We start from the raw sequence: 21,589 nt of genomic DNA, 5'->3' as shown, positions 1-21,589 counted from the left end.
ACTTCACCTGATGTCATTAATAAGAGTGTTTTTAATCACTTCTCTATGCTCGCCCCTGTTCATATCTGCATTACCTCATTTCTCCCTTGCTGCCCCTGACGCATGCGGGCAGCTGAACTTAAGGTAGCTGGTGTGAATTTCTAGGGACACCAAATAAAACACGGACACACACTCTACCTTTAAACAAGCTTCAGGATGGCTTCTCCACTCTCAGCCTCAAGGACCCCAAATGGGAGAGCAAGAGAGTGTCATGAGAGGCTGGCCAGAGAGAGCCAGCACGTTCAGAAGTGGGCTTTTATTGGGGGGGGACCCTTGTTCTTAGAAAGTTCCATCCGAAAAAGGTCAAGAAGGGACAGGGTTTACAAGGGACAGGTGAGTGTAATTCAACCCAAGGCCTGTCATCTACATCTGAAGACACACCCTCAACTTCCTGAACCAGGACAACCCCCAGGTTCCCAAGTCACTAAGAAACGTAGTGATGGTCAAAGCCTCTAGATTCAGGATGGAAGAAGCAAGTCATTCAGAGTGGCTCCCCATGCTCCCTCACAAAACACCTCTAAGATAGGAACTGGGCATTTTATATGGAAGAAAGAGGCTAAATAGTGGGGCATCAGGAGGACTTGTTCACTTTTAGTTGCAATTTTCACTGTGGCTCTCAAGTCATACAGTCCCTGATTTCAGTTACCAGGGAAGGTAGCCTGGGAACTCAGGCTGATGGCACAGGCTCCGTGGACAGGCAGATCTGGTGTGGGTTCTGAACTCTGCCATGAAAAGCTTTGGGACTAAATTGACCTCCAGTTAGTTTCAGGATGCTTGCTCAAAAATGGGGCTAAAAATTATGTGAAAACGTGGATGTGTAACCGATGTGATCCTGCAATTTGTATTTGGGGTAAAAATGGGAGTTCATAACCCACTTGAATCTAATGTATGAAAGATGATATGTCATGAGCTTTGTAATGTTTTGAACAACCAATAAAAAAAATTTTTAAAAATGGGGCTAAAAATGGATGAGAATTCAGTAAGGAAATATTTATGAAATGGGATAAAAAGCATGTTTCTCATCTTTATAAGAATGATCTGTTTATATACCTTATCTTACCAAGAAGGGATTGTGTTTGTAATTGCCACAGGTATGCTACTGACTTTATCTGTTCTCGTTTTTATTTGATTTGTTTTTTGATTAGTTGCATTTATAAAAGTGAAAAGGATTCCAATGGGAGTAGTCACTAGGGAGTAATTAAAATTAGAGTTGATCTGATTATCACCTAGATTGTCAAGAAACAAAGTGGAAAAAGTTCCCCAGATTGCTGGGCACAGGAAAAATACCTGACTAGAACTAGAAACCAGGGCAACTTTTAATTTTGAGTTTTCAGTGTTCAAGACCAACAGTAGCCTAGTAAGTACGGACAGGTGTGTCCCGAGGGCACACAACCTCCCATTTCTGGCAAATGAAATGTACATCCTCTTCTAAAGCCAAGAAACCCTTGCCTGAAGCTGAATAAATGAAGGTACCCAAAATCCAGGTCAGTAGCAAAGCAGGGATAAAAAGTCTTAGTGGGACAAAGCAATTTGGGAAAGAGAGTTAAAATCCTAGAATATTATGATTTGGGAAGAATCTAAATCTGTTCAACTTCATTCCAATTCTAGGATCTTTCAGAAAAAGCACTTACATTTTCTAATCTCTAACCATCATAAAAATGATCAGAGCTACATGCTCCATCACCAAGACCCTCAGCTACCAAACCTTGACTCCTTTCCCAGTGTACCCTTCACTCAGCTGATTCCCAAGGTATTAGAACTCAAGCACAGTAGTGACAGGACAAGAATGACGGATACCAAGGTACTATCAAACATGTACCCGGTCCACAATGACACCTACTATGTGCAAAGGTACTGTTCTAGGCTTTGATGACACATCAGTGAACAAAACAAATATCTTGTCCTTATGGAACGTGTACTGCATTAAAAAATGAGCAAAATAAATAAAAAAAACACTCTCTGAAAGAGGTTCTTTTTTAAAAAAAAGAAAGAAAAAAGGTACAAAAATTTAGAACAAGGCAACAAGGATTGGAGTTCACTTTGGATGTCATCTCAGCAACAACCAAATGTCATACATGTGGACTACCTGCACGTTTATTTCCACAAAGAAGAAGGATATGTACTCATAACATCTATATTTTATCAGCACTTTTGGGGTTAAATTCCACTCAATTTTTTAGAATGTTTTTCTAGTCCTTTTATTTAACAACTTTTTCTGAAAAATTACCACATTAAATCATGTAATAATTATTCCTAGAGGTGAATGCCAATTATTGTAATTTTTATTGAACTTTTGCTAATGATTCCAGTGAGAATCAGAAGATGATGATGACAGGAAAGCAACTGAAATTTTAGAATATGTCTATCTATATAGAATGTCTTTAGATTGTCTTTTGCTTCCTCCCCAGAATTTTAGATGACTTGACACACACACTAATGCCACATCCTTCCATTTGAATTTGCACTGAGGCTGTCATGTCACCAGATAAGCTTTCAATATGGATCACCTGAAATCACCTTAATGTGCTACTCTCTAGCACATTAAGATGAGAGAAAGGAGGTCTGACAAAGAAGAGACATATTTTTATTGCCATTGTCCCCACCTTTATTTGGTGTTTGTTAACTTTCCATTGTCGAGACCAAAATACATGACAAGAACAGATCAGAGGTGGAAAGACTCTTGTTGTTGTTTCTTTTGTGGGTTTCGTTTTCTCACCGTTTCCAAAGATTCAGTCTCTGGTCAGCCAGCTCTATTGCTCTGGGCCTGAGGTGAGGCAGAACATCATGGAAGAAGAGTATGGCAGCGGAAAGCAGTTCAGCTCATGGCAGTCAGAAAACAGTAAAATACACAGAGGAAGAAACTGGGAAAAGATGAGTCCTTCCAGGGTATGCCTCCAGAGACTCATCTCCTCCAACCTAGTCTCACATCTCAGTGGTACATTCTATTATCAATGATCCCATCCAGTTGATGGAAGTTATGTTTTGGATAAGGGTGACCACTGAAAACTCACGATTAGATTTTGAGAACTCTAACCTAATGAGAAGATTAATCCATTTGAGAGGTTATTTAAAAGACTACTGTATTGGGTGATAACTAGATGCAGATAAGGTGTGGCTGAAGGAGGTAAGTGGCTAGAGGAAGTATATCACTGGCAGTGTGCCTTTGGAGTTTATATTTTGTCCCTGACACTCACTTTCTCAATATAATTTCTGTTTTCCCTGAGATGATCAGTTTTCTTCTATCACACCCTTCTGCCGAGAGTCTCTGCCTCACCTTGGGCCTGGAACAATAGGGTCAACTGACCATAGACTGAGACCGCCGAAACTAAGAGTGCAAATAAACCTTTCCTCCTCTAAGTGGTTCTTGTCAGATATTTTGGTCACAGTGATGAAAAACTGACTAACACAATGGATTAACCCACGGATTAGAGTCCCATGATGCAATCATTGCCCCGAAGCCCCCACCTCTGAATCTTCCTGCATTGTGAAACATGATTTCAAATTGAACCTTTGGGGGGACATTCCAATCCATATACTTCATTATTGCTGGAGCATGCATGGGTACTGGAAGCTCAGGTTCTAGGTGTGGCCACTCTTCCTGTACCAGAGAAGACAGTGATGCCTAATAGCTGACTAGAGTCTTTAAAATGTGTAAAATAGTAGAGCTAGAGATTATATTTCTATTTTGATAGGAAGATGGGACAATTTTCCTAATGTGACACCGATAAAATTGTATATTGCCAAGAAAAATTCTCAGCTCAATTATAGGAAAGCACTATGGTCTTTCGTGCCGTCAGTTTGAGTGCAAAACATGGATGTGACTTATTTTAGACAATAGGCATTTATTGTATACCTTTGAAACCATTAGGCCTAGGGATGGGGTGAAGAAGTGATTAGAGGCAAACTGTTTATAGTAGGTGTTACCTATGGAATGAATGAATGAATGACCAGGAATGACTCAGTCATGTATTACAAAATTTATATCCTAATTCTCAACCAGATTATACACATTTGAGTGCATGGTTTATATTTTCTTAGGTTCTTCACATTGCTTTGTAAAATAACTTGTATCTAATAAAAGACTGAGACATGTTTATTCATTAACATTTCATTTAATAAATTGTATAGAAATTTGAGCAGTATAAATACTAGAAGAGTAGAAGGAAATCTGAGGAGGAAGATTGTCCTTTGGGATGGGAAGCCTTGGGATGTCTGATTCCTTTTACAGAACAAGATTCTATAAACATGAAGATATTGGCCATGATAAAAATGATTTGCCATTAGCTTGAGGTGAGCCATGATTACCTTAAAATGAAGACAAAGACAAGATAGATATCTTTCCCTAGCTACATTCATGAGGTGTTGTTACTGCTGTTGCTGCTGTTGTTGTGGTTTTAATTTTTTTTTTTAATTCAAGTTATTGGTTGAATTCCCAGCAACAGGCAACAACAATTACAATCTGTAAAGCTGAACCTCTCCTTCACCACTTTTGAGTTCTTCCTTTCAAACTGTGAGATTATCTTTTGTCCTTATCCTGCACTCTGTGCTAAAAGAGATAAGAAATTCACAGAGTATACTCTTTCAGGAATTTCTAGATGACATAATCATTGTGGTAGGGTGGAATGCATCAAATTCCTTAATTCTATTTTAAAAGCATGTTAATGATAGTCCTTGCTTTCTTCCACATTATAGATCTTGATATTCCCCCCAAAAAGTCTAGAAGTTTCTTTCTTTTACATCTACTTTTATTTACAACATTTTTTCTAATTTGGAAGGTGAAACTTTTCTGGCAATAAATTGAAGAGGCATTAACAGTAAACTTTCAGTTAATCACAATAATCCTGAGACTAACTCAGTACTCCATATTTGGCTTTGGCATGACATATGAAAGTGGAGGATAAAAGTATTTATTTGGGATTTTGCTAATGATATTTTCTTGAACTACTAGTAAAAAAATTAATTTGTTTTTCTTCATGTGTCAAGTTTTTGCAGGAAATGACACCCTGAAATTATGTTCAGTGAAAAGCAATAGCATACAATTTAAAATTTCCTGCAAATATCTCATGAAGAACAAAATTAAAGTTATGTACATCAAAATACACTTTGTAAGATAACAGAACTCATAAATCAGTTATACAGTCAAGATTGTAACAACTTTGACATGTCTATCTTGATTATAAGTGCTAGCACTTGAACATTTCTTTACCTTTCATCTGAATCAATTAAGATCATCTCAATCACATCTTTCCAAAGACTTCAGTATAAAAATGAACATTCACTAGTGTTTCTTACTTCAGCAGTAATAGACAATCTTTTGCTAATTTTTGTTATACAGTTTAGCATGTGACAATGTGTCTGAGCTGTGCCATTTATAGATCTATGTCCATCCTTCCCACCATCCCACCATAGAAACGACCCTCTATAATTTCAGTAAATTATGATTTTGCTTTTCAGTTAGCTTTCTTTGTGACCATTACTCTTTCTCTCACCACACTCCCAAACACTCATTTGGCCTTTGTGTTTGTATCAAGTCACTTTCAAATATTTTCTTCTTGCTGGGAATGGTGGTACATGCCTGTAATCCCAGTAGATCAAGAGACTGAGGCAAGAGGATCCCAAGTTCAAAGCCAGCCTCAGCTAAAGTGAGGTGCTAAGCAACTCAGTGAGACCCTATCTCTAATTTAACAAAAATAGGGCTGGGGATGTTGCTCAGTGGGTGAGTGTCCTTGAGTTCAATCCTTGGTACCAACCCCCTGACCACCACCCAATTTTTTTCTTCTTAGTATTAGTTAAAAACATACAAAAGAAAATGTTACCCATGTGTGAAAGTAAACCTAAGGCTAAAAAAAATTGACATATACTACATGGCAATAATAATAGTAGCAGAAATAATAACAGTAATGACAGTGGCTTACACTTCAGAAGCTAGTCAGAAGCTAGACTTAGTTCCAAGTCTTTTTCATATACAAAGAATTATTTAATCTTTATACTAATCCTCTTAACCACTCTGCCCCAGCCTTTATGTGCGTTTCAGAAAGAGTTCTCACTTAAAATAAAAATCCCTAGCAACTAGTGAGTATAAGCAATGTTTGGAACACACTGAAATTCCATATCAATTTTGGACATTGTTAATATCTCTAATCTATCTGGTAAATGTGCAATGTTTCCTTCATTATCACAGAGTAAAATCCATTAATTGTTTGCCTTAATGAGTTTGAGGAGTTAAAAAGAGATATTTATAAGTTTACAACATTCTCATTCATTAAATTTATGATTTTTACCTTTCACCTTTAATGCATATTAAGAGTTCCTTTGTAGAAGTACCTTTGTATAATGTCCATAGGGGCTTTTCTCCATAAATTGAGGCAGTTTTGCCAATATTCTCTAATAAATAAGTCATTTTTTCTTACTAAGTCATAGTGTCACCAATATATTTAATACTCATGCCCATGTGTCTGGTTCTGAACTCTTTGTCCTTTTACATAGATCTGTGATTCTTTTCACACAATTTTTATTACTATGTCTTAAGTAACATGCATCCACTTGCAGTAAAGAGATGCTCCTCTTTGTTTTCTTTTTGTTTTCCCAAATCTACTAAGGTACTGTTGTAAGCCTTTGTTTATAAATATTAGAATAAGTTATATAGGTTCCTGGGGGGAAAGAATGAGACAAAGTGTACTAAAATTTATGAGAATTGTATAAATTTCAGGAGAACTGACATCTTTAAAACATCAAAAAGATAGTCTCCATTTTCTCAGATCTTGTTTTATATCCTTCAATGTTTCTTAAAATCTCTTAAAGATCTTATGCACTCATAAATATCAATAGTCTTATGGCCACTATGATTTATTTCACTATTATTATATGATTTGCCAACTATGATGAATATTATCTTGTCTTCTTTTGTACTTTTAATTAGATATTGCTATTATAATGTAAAATTACTTTTTTATAAATAAATCTCACACTCAGCACATTTTCAGAACCTCTCTAGTAGCTCTGAGTTTGTGTTGATTCTTTAACATCTCCTTGGTAAATAAGGACAGCATTGCACAGGTGAACAGCACAGGAGACATTCTTGTTTCTGTCTTAATGAGAGAGTGCTTTGGTTCACATTCCCCAGAAAGAAGAGCCAAGAGAAGAGCTTGATTCAGGTAGTTTATTAAAAAACTGGGGGAGGTAAGCTGGTGAGGTAGGAAAAGAGGAAACTCCCATGTACAGGTGTGCTGCTAAAGCTTTCACTGTAGGCCAAAGGGGCTGGCTGGATACCTCCTCTATCAGCAGGAAGCAATGCCTGTTGTAATTCTGTTTGAAAAACTTGAGGTTGGGGCATTTCTCCCTGGTTTGATCCCCATTGGTTCTGGATACTCCTGGGTTTTATCCCTGGAATTTCCAGCTTCACTTGCACAGGAACTGAGCATTTGTTTCTAGAACTCATAAATGAATTCAGTAAAGCAGAAGGATATAAAATTAATACCCATAAATCAGTTGCATTCCTATATAGCAATGATGAATCACCTGAAAGAGAAATTAGGAAAACTATCCCATTCACAACAGCCTCAAAAAAAGATACATGGGTGCCGCAGTCTGGCTGGGCACAAATCACGAGCCACTGAAGCAGGAACAAACTTTATTTTTGAACTGCAAGAAAACACTTCACACACACTCCCGGGGAATTCTCCCGAACGCCACACAGCTCCTCCAGGAACCCCCAGCCGGAAATATCTCTCCTGGAAATCCCTCCTCCTGCACTTCCCCAACCAATGAGAACTCTCGGGGAATCCCCAGGAATCCCCATGAGAACTCCAAAGTATCTTGAGAACTCAAAAGTAGCAGCCGAGGGGGATAGTAATGCCTCGCCTGTCAACCAATACTGTTGGCAAAATGCCAGGGGCCATACAGACTCGGCCATGGCTCTCAGCACATGGGAATCAATCTAACAAAAGAGGTGAAAGACCTCTACAATGAAAACCACAGAACACTAAAGAAAGAAATTGAAGAAGACCTTAGAAGATGGAAAGATCTCCCATGTTCTTGTATAGGCAGAATTAACATTGTCAAAATGGCCATACTACCAAAAGTGCTATACAGATTTAATAAAATGCCAATGAAAATCTCAATGATATTCTTCAGATTAAATAGAAAAAAAAAACAGTTGTGAAATTTATTTGGAAAAATAAAAAGCCCAGAATATGTAAAGTTATTCTTCGTAGGAAAAGTGAAGCAGGAGGCAACACAATACGAGATCTTAAATCATACTACAGAGCTGTAATAACAAAAACAGCATCGTATTGGCACAAAAACAGACATGAAGACCAATGATACAGAATAGAAGACACATGAATACAGTAATCTCATATTAGACAAAGGCACCATAAACATACATTGTAGAAAAGAGAGCCTCTTCAACAAATGGTGCTGGGAAAACTTTAAAGCCATATTTACTAAAAGGAAATTAAACCCATATCTTTCATCCTGCACAAAACTCAACTCAAAGTGGATCAAGGACCTATGCATTAGAACAGAGACCTTGCACCTAGAAAGAAAAAATCTGCAAAAATCTCCACCATGTCAGCTTATGAACTGAATTCCTCAACAAGACATCTCAAGTGCAAGAAGTAAAATCAAATATCCATAAATGGGTTGGCATCAAAGTAAAAAGCTTATTCATAGCTATGAAGAGAGAGCCTTCAGAATGGGGGAAAATCTTTGTCACCTGCACCTCATATAGCTCATTAATTTCCAGGATATATTAACAACTCAAAAAGCTTGACACCCAAAAAACAAATAACTCAATCAATAAATGGGTAAGAAACTGAAGAGACATTTCACAGATGAAGAAATATAATCCATCAACAAACATATGAAAAAATGTTCAACATCACTAGCAGTTAGAGAAATGCAAACTAAAACTAGACTGAAATTTCATCTCACTCCATTGAGAATGGCAATCATCAAGAATTCAAGTAATAATAAATGTTGGTGAGGATGTGGGGAAAAAGGTTCACTTACACATTGCAGGTGGGACTGAAAATTGGAGCAACCACCCTGGAAATCAGTATGGATATTCCTCAGAAAACTTGGAATGGAACCAATTATCGCACTCCTCAACATATACCCAAAAGACTTAAAATTGTTACACTATAATTATATAGCCACATCAAGATTTATAGCAGCACAATTTATAATACCTAAGCTATGGAACCAAACGTGATGACTTTTAACAGATGAATGGATAAAGGAAATGTGGTACATATACACAATGGAATATTACTTAGCCATAAAAAATAAAGCTATGGCATTTTTCATAACCTGCAAGAATTGAGGCATGGCTTTGGGGTATATATTTGTATATGGCAAGCGGACACCTTGCTGTCTGCTTCCTGATCATGGTGTGATCTCTGCCACACTCTCCCGCCATGATGTTCTGGTGAACCTCAAGCCTGGAGGAATGGAGCCAGCTTCTATGGACTAAGACCTCTGAAACCATGAGCCCCTGAATAAACCTTTTCTCCTCTACAATTATGCTGGTCAGGTCCTTTAGTCATGACAGCAGAAAATCTGACTATAACAAGTTTAAAGATAAAAATATAGGGCTGGGGATGTGGCTCAAGTGGTAGCGCACTCGCCTGGAAGGCGCTGGGGGGGGGCTGGGTTCGATCCTCAGCACCTCATAAAAATAAAATAAAGATGTTGTATCCACCAAAAGCTGGAAAATAAATATTTTTTAAAAATTCTCTCTCTCTCTCTCAAAAAAAAAGATAAAAATATAAATCTATGCCCCCAGAGTGATGTAGCAATATGATGTAGCAAGACACCCATAGACTGTCTATGTGGTATTCCAAGGCAACCACAGTCACATGGGGCTGTTCTCCAGTGATCCACCAGCTGTCTTAATTCCTGCAAGTATTTGCTTTTACAAAGGGAGCTAGCTGTGATGTGCACCCCTGAATTTGATCTCAGAACAATAAAAGAACATTAGTTGGAAAGTGGTAAGATCTGAAGAGAGTGTGCTGTTTGATCAACAGTAATGTCCCAGTGTTAATTTCTTGGCTTGGAACAATGTAGCTTGGTACATAAAACATTAACACTCTGGGAATCTGGGTAAAGTGAACATGGGAACTTCCACCATATCCATGCAGTTTTTCTATAAATCTGAAGTTATTTAAGGGTTAAAAGTTTATTAAGCAGTGGGAGGGAGACTTAAGTAACTGCACACTAGGACTCCCACCTGAACTCCAGTGATGTTCTGATAACACCAGCAGAGAGGAATACACAGTGAAATCTCAAAAAGAAGCCTAGGAAGAAGTAGCAACCGGGAGAGGGGCATGTGGGGCTCCCACGTGCTGGTTGCGTTCTACTTCTTGACCTGCTCTGGGGGTGGCACATGTGTCTTCATTGTATGGTAGTTGACTGAACTCTATTTTTTGTTTAATTATCCTTCAATATAAGACAGGTTTTAACATACTTCCATTTTACTGGTAAACATTCCCCTGTTACTGATGAAGATTCAAATGAAGAGAGTATATGGAAACAGATGGGGTCTAGAGGTAGGTGGGGGATCCTGTGCAGGGACAGATGTGACAGTTAATAAAGCATAAGTGTAACATTTTCAGAGCTGAGAAGGACCATGGAAATGGCCAAACCCAGCCCTGGTGAGTTCTTCCTGGGGACAACTCTGTTGGTACTGCTGCAGGGGACAGGCAGGGCCAGACATCTGGGTCTTAGCAAAGCTCTTCAGGATGTAACCAGATTATATACCACGGAGACATCCAGGGAAGTGAAGTGACTTCAGAGCAGAATGTCCCAGTAATGCCATAAAAGCCACATTCCCAGACCCCTGGCCACTTGCGGACTCCTGAGCTCAGTAAGTACCACCAAACTTAATTCACTCATCGAAGACATGATTTTCTATCAGTATGGATTTTTTTTACCTTAGAAATAGCACTGACTTTTCAACATATTTTATATTTCATGCTTCTAAGACTGCATTCATGAATGGTATTTATGACACAATAGCAGATCATAGACTTATACTCATAGACTATTAAAACTACTAACCTACCTGTTCATTTTGAATATGAGGAAACTGGTACCAGAGGTATTAGTAGCTTGCCACTTGTTTCATTTCTTCTTTTTTCCTTTTTTTGTACTGGGGATTGAACCCAGGGGCACTTAACCACTGAACTACATCCCCAGCCCTTTTTGTTTTTATTTTTTGAGACAGGTCTCATTAAGTTGCTTAGGGCCTCTCTAAGTTGCGGAGAGTAGCTTTGAACTTGTGATCCTACTGCCTCAGCCTCCTGGGCCACTGGGATTACAGACATGTGCAACTACATTTGGCTTCAGTTCTCCTTTTTTAGGTCAATTAAGTGGACTGGATTGCCTTTCTACGGTTATTATCTCACCAGATAAACTAGTATATAAAGCATAATGTCAGTATTTTGGGGCTTGAGCTCATATGTATGATTTTTGTGAATATATTCTATGGAATATAATTGTGACTGAATGACATTGTGAAGGCAACTGAACGCAAGATCACACACACATACATACACACAAACACAAAAAAACAATACTTCATTGGATGCTTAAGTCAAGGTGCTGCTTTTAATGTGAGAGCAATTTATAGAAAATTAAGGGGGATTTAAAAATGATTTTTAAGAAATATCAATTTTAGGTAGGTAATTATGAGGAATAAAATTATCATACAAGCTAAACCCAGAAGATTCTTCCACAAGCCCAAAGGTGAGAGATCAATGCCAAGCATTGTCAAGTATTCTTCTCCTGTACATCTGAAATTCAACACACAAAAAGTTAACTATATTCCCACCAAACATCAAATTATATTGACTGTATTCACTACTACTTTGTTAGAGAAACCTATAGGTTAATTAAATTATGAGGAGTTATTCTTTCACATATAATAGCTAACAGTTGTTGTGTGCTTACAATTTGGCTGCATACTATGCTGAGCAACTTGTACCTAAGAGCTTACTTAAATCCTACATGAACAGTGTATACATATTATTCACATTTAAAAGAGGGGTGAAATTAGGCTTAACTAACTTGGCCAATTTTACAGATTCCCACTGGGAACCAAATTTCTGGCTTCTCAAACACATTCATTTCCAAATCCATAATACTACTCTCTTCAAAGGAAATATTGATCATGACTTTTTACTTTCTCTCAATGGGGAACCCTCAGCTTTACCTGATGATACCTATGCCTCTTACCAAGCTAAATAAAGATTCTTGAACTTCTGCTCACCCACAAGACAGCCATGCAAAAAATATAGGTTAAGAATTCAAAAACTAGGACCAGAGGGGAGCAAATGACTTCTACAAGAGCCATGTCTGGCAGCTCTGGCACCAACAGTGTAATGAACATCACAGATACTCAGCAACGGGACATCACCAGCAGGCCAGACATTATGACATTGATGACATTATGCAAAAATGGGACTTCTTTCTCAATTGTCGAAATGTGTTCTTTCTTTAAGAGAGTACACATCCTTTGATAGGGGGTATTCCAGCTTACATGCACAAAAACTCACAGGCACACAAGTGTACACAAGTGTACAGCCTGTGATTTCATGATGTCTCCTAAGTGCAGGAGCTGAGGAAAGGACCAGCCTCTTTGGGCCAATGTTCACTTCATTTATGCTCCTATCCCCCACTTAGCTCTTCCTGCTGTGCACATGCTGGGGTCTCAGGCTCCATATAACCCATTCAGCTCAGAGAATATGAACGTTTGTTAAACAAGGAACAGCCCATTACAAACTCAAATGTTCTGAGGAAATGAGAATTCACCCCTCAATCAAACATCAAAACAATCTTTCAAAAGTTCCAAAGTGAACATTTCTTCATATTAAATACAATTTTGACTGTAGCAGAATACAAGTACAACATGTGCACATGTATTAGTGCACCATGATTCACTTTATGGGTGAGAAAACAGGGTCAGAAAGGTTTGTTGACCCTGAAAGGTCTCATACCAGCTTTAAGCCCAGGGGACTTTATTCTTCTCGTGGCAGTGTTAAGAAAGCTGATTATGACATTGAAGGGAAACTTACATCACATAGCTGGCACAGCCACGGCTTTCTGTTGGACTAAGTCCTGGACAGAAGTTTCGTCCCAAAAATTCATTATGCAGCAAAGCCTATAGCACAAGGAGAACAAGGAAAGGTACACAGTTCCAAATTTCAAAATGTTTCCAAAAGCAAGGTGCAGAGATGCACACCTGGAATCTCAGATAGTGGAAAGGCTCATGCAGGAGGATGACAAATTCAAGGCCAAACTGGGCAACTCAAGTAGTCAAACCGTGTTTCACAATAAAAAATTTAAAAATACTGAGAAAGTAACTCAGTGGTAAAGTGCTTGCCTAGCATATGTGAGGTGTGAGTTCAATTCCTACTACTAAAAACTAAACCCAGTGGCCAAAGAATTATCACATTTATGTCCTCAAGTTTACTCTTTATTATTGCTTCTAAAAACAACACCATTTCACTATGAAAACTTTGTCACAGCAAGGCAACTGAAGAATTTTCCGTGGCAATTAAGAAGGTTAACATTAGAATAAAGGGAAACCTCTGGTTATATTATGCCATACTTCATTCCTTCTTTTCTTCCAATTGTATAACCTCATAAACATTATAATTAGAATACTACAATGATGCTCAATGAACATTTTTCAAATATGGAAATGATCTTTTCTTGTTTGTTTTTATCAAGACCAGGTTACACTGTGTAATGTCACAGATAACTTTTTGAAGCCGACTAACTTGCTAAAACCAGTATGGCTCTGAGTATTCTATGGTCTTTATTTCTCTTCTAATTTCCCTTATAGTACAAGCTATGTTCCAGTCTCCCATCCTTCATTTTTTTCCTTATTGAACTAAAACATAAATGTTTTTCATTAATGAGTCAAACTTTCTTCTTCAACCTTTCTCCTCAGCCTTCATCTTCCTCCAACAATTGTGTAACTGGGGTAACCCCAGAAAAACCCCTGACCTTGTGTTAACCAAGGCTAACAGGAAATACTCATGCATTGCTCCTGAAACACAGTTCTGGGATGGGAGAGATTCACAGCTCATGGCTGAGGAAATGAAATGATTAGGCTTTATTTTGTTTGTTCCCAGTTTTCCCAAGCTATTCCCCACAATAACAGATGAAGACAACTTACCATATAACCATAGTAAGGAATACTGAAGTACTGGAGCCAGGACAACCAAGGCTTTACCATTTCAAAATTCAGAGTTATACCCAAGAAAATCTACAAGAAGCAAAACCCAAGAGTCAGGACGGGTTCAGTGTTTTCAGGAGGAATGCTTGACAAGACCTTTTCCAAGAACCCTACAACCTTCTAAACATTCTGCTAGGATCAACTCTTCGTTGAAATTTCTTCCACTTACTTCTAAACACTTATCCTAATCCTTTGTGTGTACCTCTGCATAACTACAGCAGTTTATTATATTAAAGGAAGAATAATATAACTACAATACATAGTATGTATTTCACTTATTTGAAGGATCCTTAATTATCAAGAGGACGTTCTCAACTTTCTCTATAACTGCATATAATGGAAGATGAGGAAGTACATTCAATCCCTTAGTATCCATCAGGGATTGGTTACAGAACCACTTCATCCCCACTCACAGCATCAAAAATGTACAGATGGTCATGTCACATATTTTTTAAAATACCATGACACTCATATGTAATGCTGTACATTCTTCATGATTTAAATATACATATCCTGTACATTTTAAATCATTTTAATATATATTTTGATACCTGATACAACATGAAACTTGGAAAATATATTATGACGAGAAAGGAAATATATATATATATATATATAAAAATATATACACACACAGTATAGGCAATATTTTATTTGTTCGAATTAGTTGTACATGACAGTAGAAAGCATTTTGACACATCATACATAAATGCATTATAACTTCTCATTCTTCTGGTTGTACATGATGTAGAATCACACCTGTTGTGTAGTCATATATGCACATAGGGTAAAATAGCTGATTCATTCTACTGTGTTTTCTACTCCCAAATCCCTCCCCTTCCGTCACTCTCCTCTCCCTAATCCAAAGTAACTCTATTTTTCCCTAGCCCCTCACCCCTTTTGTGAATTAGCATCCACATATCAGATAAAACATGTGGTCTTTGGTTTTGGGAAATTGGCTTCTTTCACTTAGCATGATGTTCTCTAGCTCCAGCTCCATCCATTTATAGGCAAATGTTATAATTTAATTCTTCTTTAAGATATACTCAATAGTGTATATATATCACATTTTCTTTATCTATTCATCTGTTGAAGGGCATCTGTGTTAGTTCTATAGTTTAGATATTGTGGTTGAGCTTCTATGAACGTTGGTGTGGCTGTGTCACTATAGTAGTCCTTTGGGTATAAACCAAGGAGTGGGATAACTGGATCAAATGGTGGTTCTATTCCAGGCACAATTTTTGTTTTGAAAGTTTCTATTCAAGGTTGGTTGAATCTCTCAATAAAAATTTGTGGGCAAGAAGGGCCAACTGTACTGACTAATTGAATTATACCTCCACTATCTGTTCCCCTAATGAACCTGGCAATCTAGAAAAATGTACCAGAATAACCCTGCACATCACACAGTCCTCTCTACTTCCATGTATTCAGATTGTTATTTACAAAATTTTGCACTCTCTATGACTTTAGGAGTAATTTGGAGTTCTGAATGCAGGTTTAAAGTAACTCAAAGCCTAGAACAGATAAAGAAGCATAAGGTCATCAATCTATCAGAAAATGTGGTTGATCCCATTAAAGCTACTAGAAAACAGTATCTCGGTGGAGATGCCAGGAAGGACTTGGGAAACACACAAAAGACAGTTATGAGATTATATAACACTTGTCCTAATGGGTGTGAGGTGCACTGGGATATGCAGAACAAGGACAAGGTTGTGGTGTATCTGCATATACTTAGACTTGACCTAACCAAGTGCTAAGCATATAACACAACATCACTCAATGAAATGTGGTTTTATGACTGGTTTTAAAGTTCTATATAGAAATCTTTGCCTAATAATCTATAAAACATCAAATAAGTCAAGCAAAACAAACCATCTTTATTTATTTAAGGACATTTTATTTACTAGATGACAGCATGGACACTATTAACAACACTTACTGCTTTCCCAATGATACACATTGGTAGTTGCCAGATTCAGAAATGGAAGAATCATTCTTTAGAAAGAGCTTATGCTAATTATCTACCATTGAGTGACATATCCTCCAATTGTAGCAGATAGGATGTGTGTTTTAACAGTCTAAGATCTACAGTTCAGTTGACATCATAGGGGGAAAATGTGGTAACTAGTTCCATACATTTGTGATTCATCAATGTGAGTGCAAATTTAGGGGCATGTAAGATTAGAACCCAGTAACCATTAAAAACAAAAGATGAGCACAAGTATATTAATACAAGAGATCCTCAGGAAACCAGAAAGTATGTGATCTTGTACTGCAGATGTGAGAATTTTCCACTGTTGTCAAACATTCCTTTTGAAACTACAAGAAGCACTCAACTTAGCCTTCCCAGGCTGCACACTGTAACAATTCTCACAGAGCTTCACTTCGACTTGGGAGAGTAGTGAATCCAACCAAAATACACGTGCTAGTGAAACATCTACAAATTCTCTAACACTCACATGAAAGTCAGAAACAGGACTTTTGTTTTTATGAGGGAATCACCCAATCACAATTCTCTTTTCCAGTTTATCAATAGTTCATAATATGTTACCAAGAAGTATTTTTAAAAGCTCTTTAGTGAAGATATGGTTAAAAGTTTTAGTAACTTCACTAGAATATTAGTAGGAAAGCTGGTACATTCTCTAAACAGTATCTCATTCTATGGCATCGTGAGAGTATCCAAGACTCATGTACAGAATCCTCAAAGCAGGTTTTATAGAAAAGGTGAAGGAACAGGAAGGAACAAAGGGAAAAATTCCCCTCTCAAATCAGTACAGTTCACACTCACCGTCATAACCGCAAGGTAGATGTTCACCAGAAATGTCTTTACATCCATTGCCTTCTCACCTGCTCCTAGGACCAGCGCCATGGAGCTGGTAGCATAAGCCACCAGCAAAACAATAAAGATCGTCATGAAGAAATCCCCTGTCTCTGATTTCAGCCCTTAGAAGTAAAAGAAAGGGTCAGACCAGCTGCCTAAGTCACCTTGTATTTGAGATTGTTTTTTTACCCAAATAACACTATAATATTTTGGCTAACAAAGATCAGAATGAAATGTCAACCAAATAAGGTCACAATTTCATTGTTTCCCTCCATGTAACCATGTAGAATTATCACACAGTTTTCTCTTTTACATTTACTGCAAAAGAACCTTTCCACTTAACAACTATGTTCCTTTATGTGTAATTATGAATGATTTCTGAGTTGCTGAGATGGAGAGATACAGGCAACAAAAATGGTCAAAAATTCTACTATGTAAGGAAACTTCTCAAAGCATATTCATGTTCCCAGATATATCCACATGTTCATTGTTTGCTATAACTGCATTAGTGAAGAAATTGGGATTGGGTTTCGCAATCTCACAGTGGTTTTAATATGTAGGGGGAGGGAGGTGTCACCATAACCTAAGACACTCCAGACAAACCACCACATGGCATGGTCATAGGGAATGGGGCTAAGTTGTGTTTCTTAATATGATCTGGATCATACAGTCTGAAGATTTTTGAACAGCTGCAAGAACAAAAATCAGGAGTCTGGGGATCTAGATTCTGTGACTAATTCTTTATGATATACCTCTTATTTGTAAAACAAAAAGATTCAAGCTCTATTAGTGGTTCTTACTTTGTAGCATGCGGTCAAAAATAGATATTTCTGGTGTGTTTGTGTGTGTGTGTGTGAGAGAGAGATATGGAAATACTCATGCAATGAAACTGGAGGGTAAACCCACGCATAATGCACAAACATATCTGTCTATATCCACCAAACACATATTTTTCTTAAATCAATAACCTCAAAAGCCACCATCTTTCTCTCAACAGAGAAGGGGAGAGGGAAAGAATGTATGTATATGTTTATTATTTATCCCTCTCAATATATGTCTTTAGGATTACCATCTGTATTTTATCTACATAGAGAGATTTATATAGAGAGTTCCAGAGAAGAAATGTAGATGGATAGGCAAATAAATATCCCAGTTCCTCTAGCATAATCTCATATTGTTAGGGTCTGTAAACAACTCAGGATGGTGCCTGGCATTTTGCCAGAGGGAGTGGTTTGTGAAGTAACACCAGTGAGCCATTAAGTGTGGAGATTCCTTATTCGTTGACTGCTGTATATAGTTTATGTTAATTAAGATAAGCTGTGTGGAATGTATATATACCCTTCCTGTCCTACAATAAACAGTTCCCACTCCTGCTGTATCAATCTAAACAAGTTGTTCATCACCCCCCGGTTATTTTGCTGCAACAGGACTGCGGCATCATATAGTTTTATAATTCCTTCTATGTTTGTATATGACACATAGCATTTCTCAATACAATATAGTTTTATAAAAGTATTAATGTTTGGTTGGGTCAGTTTCAGGGGCACATGCCTGAAAACACAGCTACTTCAGAGACAGAGGCAGGAGATTCACAGGTTCAAAGCTAGCCTGGACAACTAAGCAAGACTGAAATGTCTCAAAACCAAAATGATGAGTGGTGATGTAGTGGAGTGGCAGAGCACTGGGCCAACTCATTTATACTCTGAATCCAAGCCCCAGTAAAACACACACTTATGCACACACAAGTTCCTTTGGAAAAAGTCTGGAAAACAATGCCCACATTTAGCAGCTATATTATTCGAGAGGTTACGCTGCTTCCCCAGCTTTTGGTTTGGTTTGTAGTTTGGAGAAAGAGAAATTAGAAATTAGCATCACCTCATATCCAAGATTAAGGCACATTGTTTTTGCCTTGTTACTTACCTAACATGAAGGATAGTATAAAAGTAAATATAAAACTTGGACAAATCCTCCTGGGTATTAAATCAGATAACAGTTTTCCAAAGAAGTAAGATTTTTCACTGTAGTATCCACTGATATACTCATGTCTACAGAAAACAAAAGAAAAAACAAAACAAAACAAAAAACAAACACCACACATCCCAGATTAGTCCAAGAAGGCACAGCCCAGATGAGATGCTGCTGTGCAGACTCCTTCTGCCACCAGGTCTGACACTGCAGCTGCCCACAGGCTCCAGGCTGATCCCTGGTTAATGCCCTTCTCCACCTCAGGTGCAGCCTCCCTGGGGCATCAGCCCCACAAGGCTCTTGCTGGGACCCTCTCATGACAGCACCCTTCCTCCTGCTACCCACTCTGGGCCACATCACCCCTCCAGGGACACAGTGTGCTTCTCCTCACTCTCCTCAGAGACTCTGCTGCTCCCCTGAGGCTGGCTGTGCCTGAACAGCAGCACTTGAGGGGCTAATCTCAGCGTAACAGGGGCTTTTCTTCTCCCCATTTCTGAGTGTGAAGAAGGTGACACTATTATTCTCCAAGGCCCCAATGCAGCAGCGGATCCCTAAACTCTTTGAACTTTGGCTACTTTCATATTAAAAACAGAAAGACTTCTTCCTAGAACAGGCCGCCCTGTCAGCCCCTAAGTCCTCATCTTTTGACGTCTGACACGTGTTTCTCAGAATCCCAAACTCTTCCACTGCTGTCTTCATCTCTTCCCTCTCCAATGATTCCTTTGCCAGGCACAGAAGTATGGGAAAATCTCTTCCATCTTCGAAAAACACAAGAGACAAACCCAGTCTGCTCTCTACCTCATTGTGGTCCTCTGGCTCTTCCCACTACTCCACCTGGTGAGGTTACTCTTGGTGACATTCATCCAGTTTTACCCCCAACACCTCTAAGTCACAGCTAATTCCCCCACTTAATCTCTACCAAGCCCTTCTTCAACCTTTCACTGTGAGGGTCATCATAATGTGTTATTTGCAAAACACAAAATAAAACAAAATCTCAGCACTTTGTTGCTCCTTTCTGTGAATTATTAGAACTTACTGACCATACCCTCATCCTGAGATACCCTTTAGTCTAGATAGCAGGCCTAACCTGATATTCCTGACTGCCTTCTCTCAGTTATTATTGACAATCCCAACACATGCTTCAAAAGCTCACATTCTACATGATAAACATATACAACTTATATTTATCAATTAAACAAATAATTTTTTAAAAAAAAATAAAGAAAAGAGAAATACTGGTATTCCCCAGGATCACATCCTTGGACATATTTGTGAGATGACCAGTGTGACCAAAAGCTGTTAATGCACTCCCTGGAAACAGAGATCTACTCACTTAAAGAGTTTCTTCTCAAGCTCAAACATCTCCCCAGCTGTCACACTGCCGAAACACTGGAAGACAATCAGCACATAGAGTCCCCAGGCTCTGCCAGGACAGAACAAGAACAAAAGTACCACAGTCAAGTCAATGCTGGTAGGTCTGATTTCTACCCACAGAACTGATTCCACAATGACATAACATTAATTATATCTTTCTTTAAAAAGTGTAGAACTGTTCTGGTTGGAACTGAGAGAGAAGCATGACCCCATGAGGTCTCTCCCCTGTCACTATATCTTGCTGCACCCCTCCCCTGACTCAGGCAAGGGCAAGGCCCCACTGAGGTGGATGGCACAAGGCGTCCATCCTCTGGAGGAGCGCGTTATGTTTCTGGGAATGGGCTGGTTTGTTTTTGTATTCCTGTTAATAAGTATAGTTGCAACTTCCCATATGACCATTAAGTATGAAGGGAAAAACATGACTTTCCCAATTAATGCAACTACTTCTAAAGAATGAATCTGTTTGCTCTAAACGATTCAGCTGTGGAATGTAAATTGTTAATGTTTAATGAAAAAAACCCCTGAGGAAAAACAGTCAAGGAAGTTTTTGAGAAATTAAATTAAAATCTAGAGAAGAAAAATTAATATTAAGAAGACAGATTAGTGCTTGGTACTGGACAACTTGTTCTAGTTTCTGTGCACAATGGTTTGGTACTTTTACTCTTGTTTGATTAAAATTAGTAGCCTCTCTTTTCAAGTTAATCACTTGCTATAACCGTGGCACTGGTTCCAGTCAATAAATCAAGAAAGAATAGTCAAGGTATAGGCCAATAGTCTGGGGCATTTCTAAATATTATTAAAAGCTAACTAAGCAGAAACAGCTCAAAGCAAAGCGTGAACTGAAAGTAAAAAATGCTTGCTTATGCATAAGCCAAGATACATTCTTCTTATCTGATTGTAGCGACGTAATACTTTGTTTCTTTGAATAATGATTCCTATTTTGTAACCATAAAATATTGTGACCCTGCCAAAATGAAAGGTATATATGATTAACTTCACAAGTAAAGATGAGGATTCAGCACCTTCACTCTTGTGTCTCTGTTGTTTCTCCACCCCCCTTTCGCCGACTCCTCACCATCGTCTCCTGAGACCCCCTGCCGGAGCTGGACTCTGACAATATCTCTATATTGGTATCCCTATAATTC

The 21,589-nt window shown here is 38.2% G+C and overlaps 1 protein-coding gene across 11 annotated transcripts in view; it reads right to left on the bottom strand.

Moving 5' to 3' along the window:
• Positions 1-11,622: 11,622 nt before the first annotated feature.
• The window catches only part of LOC101954287 (broad substrate specificity ATP-binding cassette transporter ABCG2), a 115,905-nt gene continuing 105,938 nt past the window's right edge, over positions 11,623-21,589 (bottom strand). For all 11 annotated transcript variants that reach the window (XM_040293102.2, XM_040293100.2, XM_040293099.2 and 8 more), the window contains 6 exons: positions 20,404-20,493; positions 19,026-19,150; positions 17,073-17,227; positions 14,225-14,314; positions 13,116-13,201; positions 11,623-11,834 (listed from right to left, as the gene is read on the bottom strand). In XM_040293102.2, the coding sequence (XP_040149036.2) occupies positions 11,687-11,834; positions 13,116-13,201; positions 14,225-14,314; positions 17,073-17,227; positions 19,026-19,150; positions 20,404-20,493 (694 nt within the window). In that variant the 3' untranslated portion in view covers positions 11,623-11,686. The remainder of the gene's footprint in view (positions 11,835-13,115; positions 13,202-14,224; positions 14,315-17,072; positions 17,228-19,025; positions 19,151-20,403; positions 20,494-21,589) is intronic.

Source organism: Ictidomys tridecemlineatus, chromosome 9 (assembly GCF_052094955.1).
Source record: "Ictidomys tridecemlineatus isolate mIctTri1 chromosome 9, mIctTri1.hap1, whole genome shotgun sequence".
Classification (NCBI taxonomy): domain Eukaryota; kingdom Metazoa; phylum Chordata; class Mammalia; order Rodentia; family Sciuridae; genus Ictidomys; species Ictidomys tridecemlineatus.
The sequence above is the reverse complement of the archived record's forward strand: the minus strand, read 5'-3'. Positions and strand labels throughout refer to the sequence as shown.